This window comes from Salmo trutta, chromosome 10 (genome assembly GCF_901001165.1).
Source record: "Salmo trutta chromosome 10, fSalTru1.1, whole genome shotgun sequence".
Taxonomy (NCBI): Eukaryota; Metazoa; Chordata; class Actinopteri; order Salmoniformes; family Salmonidae; genus Salmo; species Salmo trutta.
In genome coordinates, this window is record NC_042966.1 from 38,856,740 (window position 1) to 38,868,711 (window position 11,972).

Sequence of the window (11,972 nt, forward strand, 5' to 3'; positions counted from 1 at the left end):
GACGTTTTTCCTTTGGTATACAAAACCACACATTGGACAAACATTTCACCAAAAACCACACAGACCCTACGTATCCATTGGAGACAAGCTCACACATGACAGAGTTGACAACATTCTTTGAATAATTGAATTGCAAACAACAAAGAATCCAAAGAACTGTCTTTTTAAAAATGCGTGTTAGAATATAACACTTTTGCACCCGTGTTTGGTAGCTATCTGGAACTTGTTCTCTGATGGGAACTTTGATGCTGTCTAAATGGATGTACTGTATGTAATATATCTCTGTGATAATTTGTCTGTTCAGAGTGAATCAGACCACTCCCTCAGGTCATCACATCAAGGTGTGACCCGCTCCTAGCAGATGTTGGTTGGTATGATTTAATTGGCCGTGTTGCTCAGATTTGGTCTGTGATTGGTCAACAACTGATTTTAAATACAAACGATTATAAAAGGAACGATTGATTTTTGTTCTGTCTCTTCTTGCTTCTTCTTGGTTCCTGCCCTGTTGTGCTGAGATACACACACACACTCTCTCTCTCTCTTTCTCTCTCTCTCTCTCTCTCTCAATTTTCAATTTAAGGGGCTTTATTGGCACAGGAAACACATGTTTACATTGCCAAAGCAAGTGAAATAGATAATAAACAACAGTGAAATAAACAGTAAAAAAACGAACACTACAAGAGTGATTAATGGTGACATCCAGTCACTGCAACGCTGGCTTTAAGCATTCATTCATGGTTTATTTGAACAATGAAAACACTAAGGTCAACGTGCAACATAAGTCAACTGAGATTTATTGGCTTTGTCCCAAATGACAGCATATTCCCTATATAGTGCACTACTTTTGACCAGAGCCCTATGGGGCCATGGTAAAAGTAGTGCACTATAAAGGGAATATGCTGCCATTTGGTACACAGAATAACAGAAGACTATTTATTTTATTAAAGGCGTGGCATGATTAGTCCCACATATAGGATTCCGCCACATCTACACAACCTTGAGACTACCAATGGGAGTGCAGGTGAGGTTTTTTCACCTGCATTTAATACACGCTCTTACTGGGTAGGTCCAGCTTCCTAATGCTCATTAGATTTGAATTATGAGGGAGAGGGAAAGAACAAGAGAGACTGCTGGATACGTAATGGATTAAAGAAAGATACAAGGAGAGAGGGAGAGAGAGATTGAGAGAGAGACCGACAGAGCAAAATAGAAAGAGAGAGGTTGAAAAAGGAGCTGCAGAGTGGATATAGTGAAAGTAAAAGGAGTCAGACTAATTAAAGTCAGTAAGTATGGATTCAGAGCATGGTACCACAGCGACAGCTGACACCATGGTCCCCGGACGTCAGTGCCAGGAGTCTGGTACCACTGCGACAGCCGACAACATAGACCCTGGAAGTCAGTGCCAGGAGTCTGCTACCACAGCAACAGCCGACACCATGGTCCCTGAAAGTCAGTGCAAGGCTGAGGAGGAGGAGAAGGAGGAGGAGGAAGAGGAGGGATCCGGAAACCATACGCACCCAGACCCAGACCCAGTCCTGGTGTGGGCCCCCAGTGGGAGACGGCTGCTCTCCGGGCTCCTGGGCCTCAACGTTGTCCTGCTTGGGGCAGCTCTGGTAGCTGGCCAGGCCTTCAACCCTCAGGTTCAAAAAATATGAAACAAGGCCAGCACTCTCTTGGGATAAAATGTGCAATTAAGCTTTGTTTTAATTCTCTCTAATGAACTCATAGCAACATGTCCTAATAGTCTGTGCACTGGCATACTGTATGTTCCAGTTTAAGCATTCCTCTTTGCATGTGTGGTCCCTTAACTGAGACTTCAACCCTCAGGGCCTCAGGCACCAGGAGCCCCAGATCTTCATGTTGCTGCTGATGTGTCTCAGCCTGGCCTGGATGCTGTGGTACCTACTCTGGGTCAGGAGGAAACCTGGGATTAGCCCACATAAAGACCACCATGCTGGGGGAATCACCGTCACAGGTAGGCCATCTTGGATTATTATTTAGACTATAAATTGTACCTTCTTGTATTATACTTATGACAAAATGTTTACTCTGTTCTACTGAGCCATTTTAATTTATGTTCGTATTCTTGTCTTTTATCATTTCTAATTGTTGCTGCATTGTCAAGAAGGAACCTAACAAGAAAGTATTTCATTGGACGGTGTATACCAAGTGTATCCTGTACATACAACTCATAAACCTTGAAACTCAAAACTTGGAGTTATATTTACAGTACTTATTGTTACTTTAGGGTTTGAATAGACAGATAGAAACACAAGTCATGGATTATGCCTTATAGGCTACTTATGTAGTATTTATTTGAATAAGAAACTGGGAAAAATTTTAGCTATATACTGCAGGGGTGCAACTTTACCTGGCGACGAAGGGTGTGCTTTAGGACCATGCGTACGCTTCCAAGCTGTCAGGTAGGAGGTTTGGAGTGTTTATCCGACCAGATAAAAAATATATAGATATAATTCAAGTTATATGAGATCAAATCCAGACCGGAACTATTATTTTAGCAGGTGACTAAAATGATACATTTATAAATTATACATTTAAATTATACATATAAATAATACATACAAATTATACATTTGTAAATTATACATTTAAATTATACATTTTTAAATTATACATTTATAAATTATACATATAACTTATACATTTTTAAATTATACATTTATAAATTGTACATTTAAATTATACATTTATGAATTATACATTTATAAATTATACATATAACTTATACATTTTTAAATTATACATATAAATTATACATTTATAAATTGTACATTTAAATTATACATTTATGAATTATACATTTATAAATTATACATTTAAACTATACATTCAATAACGTTGACAGATGTAGTATATAAAAAAAAGGCAATTTTAGGAAGCCTATAAAGAGGCTGAAAAAACCTCCACAAATGATTTACAGGACACTTGGAGGATATTATTCCTAAATACAAAAGACGATTCCTTTTTCTCAAAGTAAGAAAAGCTTTTTAAGAATTGACTACCATTACAAATTTAGACGTAGAGGACAGAGAAAAGCCGACTCCCAGTATAATTTGGGATGCCTTTAAAGCATATGTTAGGGGCATGATAATCTCATACTTGGCAAAAATGTAATCTGATTTAGAAATTGAAATGAAAGAAAAAGACTAGGAAATCCCTATCTTAGAAAAAGCCCATCAAAAAAATCTTTACAAGGAAAGAATAAAATAAAATGTATGTCTTTCTCTTGAAGAGAGCTTACGACTACAGCATGCTACTTAACGGTAAATAAAACCTGGTAAATATCTCACAGCTGTCACAAAACGAATACACACTAAACCAGTTCTAATTTTCAAAAATAAAGATAGAAAAGTGGTAATTAGAAACAACAACGCGATTAATTACCATTTTAAAAAGCTTCTGTGAAAATATATATCAATCAGAATTAAACAACAATTGGAAGGAACCTATAGCCTTCTTAGACTCAACAACTCTGAAGCAACTATCAGCAGACATGAGATAATCTCTAAAAACAGAGATCCCCCAAGAATAAACATTAGATCCTGTTAAAACATTCACATGGAGAAAAGCACCAGGAATGGATGGCTTTCCCATAAAATACACACCTCACTCAACTCAGTATTTCCTAGTTCCATGTATCAAACAGTTATTTCAGTTATATTAAAACCAGGAAAATCTGCAAGGTCCCCTGCTGAATATAGACCCATAAGTTTAATCAATTGTTACATTAAATAATAACAAAGCTTATAAGCAATAGAATGGCAAAAGTCTTACCAGACTTGATACATATCAATCAAACAGGATTTATTACAAATAGACACTTACAAACAAATATAAGAACGGGTTTCAGTTTAATACAAAAAAATAAGATGTACTGTAGATTTATCAATAATGGCTGGTGATGCAGAAAAAGGCTTTTGACTGTCTTGAATGGCATTTTCTATTCAAAACTTTGGAAGCTTTCAACTTTCCAGCTGAAATAATACATCATATAAAAATGTTGTATGAATGTCCTAAAGCAAAAATATACACAAATAATACATTATCTGATGAAATTGCTTGAGAAAGGTGCACAAGACAGGGATGTCCCCTTTCCCCTCCTGTTTGCACTGGCAATTGAACCGCTTGCAGAAAGAATTAAACAGGACCCACAACGTAACAGCTATCAGTATTGGTAAACATTAATTTAAACTACACATATTTGCAGATGATATCCTGATTTTCCTGACCAATATTGAAAACTCAATGCCCCCTTTGCTAAAAATATTTTCAGAATATAAAAAAAATCTCAGGATATAAAATTTACGTGGAAATAATAAACCAAATAATGGCAATAGGGAAAAAAATGTGTTTTACTAATTATCTACAGCAATCCTTTAAGTCGATCACAGAAAATATTACATGCTTAGGATGCTTAATAAGTGACAACAAACAGCAAATATATAAAGATATCTTTATTCTATTACTCAACAATATGAAAGCAGATCTAATTACATTTTATAATCTAAATCATAAATCTTACAGGTAGAATAAAACTCTTTAGAATGGCATTGCTGCCAAAGTTTTTGTATTTATTTTCGGAAATACCAATTACCCCACTGAAGAATATATTCAGTCATATCAAACTTTAAAAATTAAATTAAAACGCATATATTAAAAAGGAAAGTTTTACATCAACCTACTGTAAATCTGAGGTTGGTTTTAACCTTCCAGACTTGGAATTGTATCAACTTGCCACCCAGGACTTTTACTTGCCAGATATAGTTAAATACACTAAAGAGGAACATTGCTTTCGGGAAAGTATTCATACCCCTTGACTTTTTCCACATTTTGTTACGTTACAGCATTATTTAAAAATTTATCAAATTAATTTTTTTCCTCACCAATCTACACACAATACCCCATAATGACAAAGTGAAAACAGGTTTTTAGACATTTTTGCAAATATATTCAAAATAAAAACAGAAATACCTTATTTACATAAGTATTCAGACCCTTTGCTATGCAACTCAGAGACATTGAGCTCAGGTGCATTGAGCTCAGGCTGTTTCCATTGATCATCCTTGAGATGTTTCTACAACTTGAATGGAGTCCACCTGTGGTAAATTCAATTGATTGGACATGATTTGGAAAGGCACACACCTGTCTATATAAGGTCCCACAGTTGACAGTGCATGTCAATGCAAAAACCAAGCAATGAGGTCAAAGAAATTATCCGTAGAGCTCCAAGACAGGATTGTGTCGAGGCACAGATCTGGGGAAGGGTACCAAAACATTTCTGAAGCATTGAAGGTCCCCAAGAACAGAGGCCTCCATCATTCTTAAATGGAGGAAGTTTGGAACCACCAAGACTCTTCCTAGAGCTGGCCACCCGGCCAAACTGAGCAATCGAGGGAGAAGGGCCTTGGTCAGGGAGGTAACCAAGAACCCGATGTTTACTCTGAAAGAGCTCCAGAGTTCCTCTGTGGAGATGGGAGAACCTTCCAGAAGGACAACCATCTCTGCAGCACTCCACCAATCAGGCCTTTATGGAAGAGTGGCCAGACGAAAAACACTCCTCAGTAAATGGCACATGAAGACCTGTGGGGATGTTTTTCAGTGTCAGGGACTGGGAGATTAGTTTGGATCGAAGGAAAGATTAACGGAGCAACGTACAGAGAGATCCTTGATGAAAACCTGCCCCAGAGTCCTCAGGACCTCAGACTGGGGTGAAGGTTAAAAAACAAAATGGAAGAAAATGAAACGTATTCTACAAGAAACAATATGGAACCTTATGGAACAATCCTTGGTTAACTTTTCAGAAATCCCCTATAAATTTATCCACATGGAAAACTAAAGACATAGAAACTATAAATGACTTGGTAACAGGAAATAAATGTGTTTCCATTACATAATTAACAAGTAAATTGGATTGACCAATGTAGATAGTTTCAAATACATGCAACTTAAAAGTTACATATCACGAAAGGTTGATTTGAAATCTTTTGGACATCAGAGCAACTTTGAGGGAATGATGTAGAAAATGATGTTCATATTATAGGTAAGATATACAACACCTTGCAGAGAGCCTATCCAACTGACAATCTCTTAGAAAATAATATAAACTATTGGAACCAAGACTTAAAAAGAACTGATGTTGGCACAAGATGGAGGGAAAGTTGGAGCTTAACTAACGAAATTACAGTTAACAAAAATGTATGCTTAATCCAGTACAAACTAATGTATAGAATTGATTATACAAGAGACACATTTCACAAATTCTACAGCACAATGGCAGAGTCAAAATGAATAATGACTCACTAATCCATGCTTCCTGGGAATGGTAGAAAGTCCGGAAGTTCTGGGCGGAGCTAGAAAATTGGCTGTGAGAAGTATTATACTGTGAACTTACTTTTAATCCATCTGTCTGCATATTTCAAGACATGGGGTATAGTGAGATGCCCAATGGGTTGGATGATTCTCTTCTGATCTTGAAAAAACGTATACTGAAAACATGGAAATCAATCAATCCGCCATTATTAACACAATGGAAAAATCAAATGATTTCGTATTTAAATAATGAAAACGCTTGGGCTACAAAGAGAAACAAAATGGTGCAGTTTCAGGCCATGTGTGTCACGGATCCCTGCTGAACTTTCATTACACACACCTGGCCCCGATTCCCAGTGATTATTAATTTGTATAAGTGTGCCCTTGGTTTACCATTGTCCTGTTGATTATTGTTACAATGTCCATTGGTGAGTGTGAGTACCTGTGCTGTGTGTTTTGGCTTTCGTGCCATTGTGGATTGAGCAGACAATTACGGGTCTCATCCCATGTGTTAATGATTGTGCGCTTGTGTTATTTATTCAAGGTACTCCTCGCTCTTTTGTTTGGGTTTCAACCCTGTGCCTTTACTCAGCACGCTGTCATTTGGGTAAAATAAATTTAAAAGAATTACGCATTCCTACGCCTGTCTCCCGACCCATTTATAGCAACTTGACAGAATAATCGACCATTAAGAGAGACAGCGGGCATGGCCCATCTGACGACGCTGCGACTGGTCTGTCCGGCGCCTCCGCAACTTCGGCAGCTGCAACTGGGCCGTCCGACGTCGCCACAACGGGTCCGTCCGAATACGCAACTTCGGCAGCTGCAACTGGGCCGTCCAACGCCACTGATACTGGTCCGTCCGCCGCAACTCTGGCAACGGCAACTGGCCCGTCCGACGGCAACGCAACTTCAGCAGCTGCATCGGGTCCTGATCGACCCACACTGCGTTCCTGTGATCGTCCTCGAGGCCGGTGTCTTTGGGGGGGGGGGGGGGGGGGGGTACTGTCACGGATTCCTCCGGAACTTTCATTACACACATCTGGCCCCGATTCCCAGTGATTAGTAATTTGTATAAGTGTGCCCTTGGTTTACCATTGTCCTGTTGATTATTGTTACAATGTCCATTGGTGAGTGTGAGTACCTGTGCTGTGTGTTTTGGCTTTCGTGCCGCGTGTATTGCGCAGACGATTACAGGTCTCATCCCGTGTGTTACTCATTGTGTCCTTGTGTATTTATTCAAGGTACTCCTCGCTCTTTTGTTTGGGTTTCAACCCTGTGTTTTGTATCATGTTTGGTCTTCATCCCTGTGCCTTTACTCAGCACAATGTAATTTGGGTACAATTTAAAAAAACTATTACACATTCCTGCACCTATCTCTCGACCCATTTATACCAACGTGACAATGTGGCGGAGAGTGATGGGGGTGTGTGCTAATGGGCCTGGGCAGGTGTGATGTAGTTGTTTGAATGTGTATGCTTTGTATTGTTTATAAAATATATATATTTTTTAAAACATGTGTTATATATATTGTCTGTCATCCCAGAATAAAAGACTTGCATGAGCTCCAGTAGCATCATATCCATCCCTGCTGATTGGTTGCCTTGGTTAGGAGTCAGAACCAGAATGTTACACCTGCACTAATTTCCATCATCCGTCCCCAAATGCTTTATAGTGATTGAATGCAGGTTGGGTCGTTGTAATTCAATAGGGACAATCAATTCAATGAGGGTGGCTTCTATATCGTGACAGTTTGTAGTTAGTCATTCTATCAGATATCTATGCGTTATTTTAAATGTTTTATTGAAAGACATCTCAAATGGCACCCTGTTCCCATAGGGCTCTCGTCAAAAGGAGTGCCCTACATAGGGAATAGGATAGCATGTGGGACTCAACCAAAACTAAAACTTCTGTTTCTGATTGACCCCTGACTCCCTGCCATGTCAGTGGTCCTGATGCTGTTTGCCGCCTTCAGTCTCCTGATGCATCTCTTCAAGATGGGTTACTATGTCATGATGAAGGAGTGTAAGCCGGTTGCTAAAGTCCTTGCCCCCTTCATCGAGGCTCCCTTTCTTGGCCTACAGGTAATCATCAATCATTGGCTTTTGTTTGGAGTCAATTTCATTTTCCAAAATGTTTAAAATATTTTCAATGCATTTTAATTTGATTGAACCTTTATTTAAAGCAGATCATATCTCTTTGGTAATAGAGACCTGTATTGAACCTATATTCTAAACTGATATTGACTTGGACAATGTAATTTCCTTAACATTTGAATGAATGTTTTTTTGTAGACCTATTTGCTCTGGGCTCACTCCAAAGACTGTATTCACAAGCACAAGATCATTACCAGGTGCATGCCTCTCAATTTCATTTACAAAAACATTTACCATCATCTTGTTGTTATTGGAGAGATCTATGGTATTTGCATTGACTAAAGGAACCAATAGGGACCTATACATTACAAAGCAAACAGGTAATAATGGGATTGCTGGTGTTTGTGAACGCTTCAACCCCTTTGTTGCTTATTGTGTGATTTTATGTGTTTATTTGTAGCTTATTGTTATGCAATTTTCTGTCTTTATTTCAGAGTGAATCATCCATACATCTCATTTCATATTGTCATGTAATACATTTGAACTGTGATATGTGTGTGTGTTTATGCTTCCACGCCAGGTCTGGGCTGATGGTTACTCTGAGCGCAGATCTGTTGCTGTGGCTGAACGCGGTGACAGAAGACACCGTTCATCTGGAGATAGAGACGGAGAAGGAGGACGGCCGCGCCACGTATGGCAGCGCAGATAGCGCTGACTCGGGTATATACCGTAGTAAATCCTTACATAAAACAGTACAGAAATGTGTTTTAGTTATCACAAAGAAAGTAGGTACACTGTGCTTGCCCACTAGTCAGACAATTTGGAGGACCTATAACTGAATTATAAAGATGTTGTTAATATCTAATGATATTACTACTGTATACTATGAAGGAATTATTCATCAACCTGTCTGATTTCCTTTCAGCAGGGCTGAGAAATGCAACGTTATGCCAGTGCAGTGCAGACACAGTGTGCCTGTTCTTCAGGAAGGGTTATGAAGTCCTGTATCCCTTCAACATGGAGTACTACCTGATGGCAGGCTGCATGCTTTATGTGATGTGGAAGAACGTGGGCAGGCGTATGAGCCCTGGGTCAATACCCCACCATGCCCAGAAGATTACCCTACGCATCGTCCACGAAGGTGGGATCCTATTTGGGCCGTTGTTCGGGGGTCTGGTCCTTATAGCTGGGGTGGTTGTGTTCATCCTGTATCAAGTTTGGGTGAACCGAGGCCAGCACCGGCCCACTGCGTTTCTGATATTCTACGGCTACCATCTAGCTGTAATGCCCATCATGTCCCTCTGCTCCCTGACTGGCGTGTTGGTCCATAAGCTGGAGAGGAGGGCGGATGAGAGGGGACATAACCCCACGCGTAGCCTGGATGTGGCCCTCCTGGTTGGGGCAGCCCTGGGTCAGCTTGCCCTGTCCTATTTCTCTCTGGTGGCTGCTCTGGCTGTGGGGCCTAGCGGACCACTGGGAAGCCTGGATCTTTCCTACTCCCTCCTAAGCCTGTTGGAGCTCCTGCTGCAGAATGTCTTCATCATCAATGGCCTCCACCGACACCCCAACCTGGCCCTCACCAAGGGGAAAGGAAAGGAGAGGATCAGCATATTCATGGCAAGTCACTCTTCTTCTCCTTCTTCAATTTGATGGTTCAAGTAATGTTGACAACTCCAATTCCCTCTGGATAAGACTGATTTGCCTACTAAATTGCTTTATTTAAAATGTAAAAGAGAACAACAAATATGTATTCATCCAGCCATCTTTACTTCAGAACTTTCTGTGCCCTGAGATAGCACCATACTCATACCATACTGTATCAATACAACCAGAAGTGTAGTTACACTTTTATCTATAGTAATACATTGACAATGTGACCCCTCTCATGTGCCAAAGCAGAAGAGGAAGACCATGGAGAATACAAATGACAGGAATAAAGTAGGAGGAGCGATGTCTCTATTGGAGAAGGGAAAAGCAGTGACAGCACCACCTGGTTGCCAAGTCAAGGAAGGACAACAGACCTTGTACAAAAGAGTCACACAGGAGATCTGTGCCTTCCTCATTCTCTCCAATATCATGGTGAGTAACTCCAAGGCTATTACGTCTGTGATCTTGTAATATCATGTTACACAGTATTTACCTAGCCTGGTGGCAGAACTGTTGGTGCTTGCTTGCCAACTCCTATGCTTTGTCCTTGGAGCACATACAGATCTGGGATCAGGCTAGTATTCACACCCTATCCCTTTTCCAATATAATGTAATTTAATTTGTCCCCCGATCTTTTCTCTCTCCCCCTTCTCCACAGCTGTGGATGATCCCAGCATTTGGAGCCCACCCCCAGTTTGAGAACGGCCTGGGGAAGCAGTTCTTTGGCTTCTCTGCCTGGTTTGTCCTGGTCAACCTGGTTCAGCCTCTGGGAGTCTTCTACAGGATGCACTCTGTGGGGGCCCTGATAGAGATCCTCGTCACTGGCTGAGCTCCTATCCTATCCTCTCCCCCACTCCCCTCCCCTGTTCTCTTCTCTGCCTGGTTTAACCTGGTCAACCTGGTTCAGCCTCTGGGAGTCTTCTACAGGGGTGCCCTGATGGAGCTCATCACTGCTTGAGGGATAGGAACTACAACACTGACAAACTGCTCCCCTCTGGGACATAAGGCCACAATGAGCTCCGTCCACCTTTTCATATCCTTGGGTGAAATGTTGTGCCGACTGACTACTAGTGACTAGCTAAATATCACATTTCTGTAAAGATGAGACATGTAAACATTTCTCTGTTGACATTAAAAACATGTGTACTTTGATTCATAATACATTATTTATTACATGTGATATGTTTTGAAAATATTGACATTATGAAAATCAGACACAGAATACAACAGCATTTGCCTGCAGTTCAAAAGCCAATACATACATTCCAGAGATATCACTTCTTGTCTCAGTCAGTCAGTTCATGGAGGTCCCGGTCAGTCCCCAGGTCTCAGTCAGTTCAGAGGTCCCGGTCAGTCCCCAGGTGTCAGTCAGTCCCCAGGTAGTCCCCAGGTCCCAGTCAGTCCCCAGGTCTCAGTCAGCTCAGAGGTCCCGGTCAGTCCCCAGGTCTCAGTCAGTTCAGAGGTCCCGGTCAGTCCCCAGGTCTCAGTCAGTCCCCAGGTCTCAGTCAGTTCAGAGGTCTCAGTCAGTCCCCAGGTCTCAGTCAGCTCAGAGGTCTCAGTCAGTCCCCAGGTCTCAGTCAGTCCCCAGGTCTCAGTCAGTCCCCAGGTCTCAGTCAGTCCCCAGGTCTCAGTCAGTCCCCAGGTCTCAGTCAGTCCCCAGGTCTCAGTCAGTCCCCAGGTCTCAGTCAGCTCAGAGGTCCCGGTCAGTCCCCAGGTCTCAGTCAGCTCAGAGGTCCTGGTCAGTCCCCAGGTCTCAGTCAGCTCAGAGGTCCTGGTCAGTCCCCAGGTCTCAGTCAGCTCAGAGGTCCCGGTCAGTCCCCAGGTGTCAGTCAGTCAGTCCCCAGGTCTCAGTCAGTCCCCAGGTCCCAGTCAGTCCCCAGGTCTCAGTCAGCTCAGAGG

The 11,972-nt window shown here is 41.2% G+C and overlaps 1 protein-coding gene across 2 annotated transcripts; it reads left to right on the forward strand.

The window, feature by feature from the left end:
* Positions 1 to 1,021: 1,021 nt before the first annotated feature.
* LOC115201703 (proton channel OTOP3) lies at positions 1,022 to 11,229 on the forward strand. 2 transcript variants are annotated; one of them, XM_029765532.1, is made up of 8 exons: positions 1,022 to 1,640; positions 1,828 to 1,975; positions 8,278 to 8,414; positions 8,625 to 8,683; positions 9,007 to 9,146; positions 9,352 to 10,043; positions 10,326 to 10,505; positions 10,732 to 11,229. In XM_029765532.1, the coding sequence occupies exons 1-8, from the start codon at positions 1,290 to 1,292 to the stop codon at positions 10,900 to 10,902; spliced, it is 1,878 nt and encodes a 625-aa protein (XP_029621392.1). In that variant the 5' UTR covers positions 1,022 to 1,289; the 3' UTR covers positions 10,903 to 11,229. The 2 variants fall into 2 exon arrangements, with proteins under 2 accessions (XP_029621392.1, XP_029621393.1); XM_029765533.1 differs by having other exon boundaries at positions 9,355 to 10,043.
* The last annotated feature ends 743 nt before the right edge of the window (positions 11,230 to 11,972 follow it).

What these genes read in the sequence shown, in the direction of transcription:
- LOC115201703 (XM_029765532.1), top strand. Translation starts at nt 1,290, where the DNA reads ATGGATTCAGAGCATGGTACCACAGCGACAGCTGACACCATGGTCCCC. An exon ending in AAGCACAAGATCATTACCAG is followed by an intron (nt 8,684 to 9,006) that starts GTGCATGCCTCT and finishes CTTCCACGCCAG; the next exon opens with GTCTGGGCTGATGGTTACTC. An exon ending in AGAGGATCAGCATATTCATG is followed by an intron (nt 10,044 to 10,325) that starts GCAAGTCACTCT and finishes GTGCCAAAGCAG; the next exon opens with AAGAGGAAGACCATGGAGAA.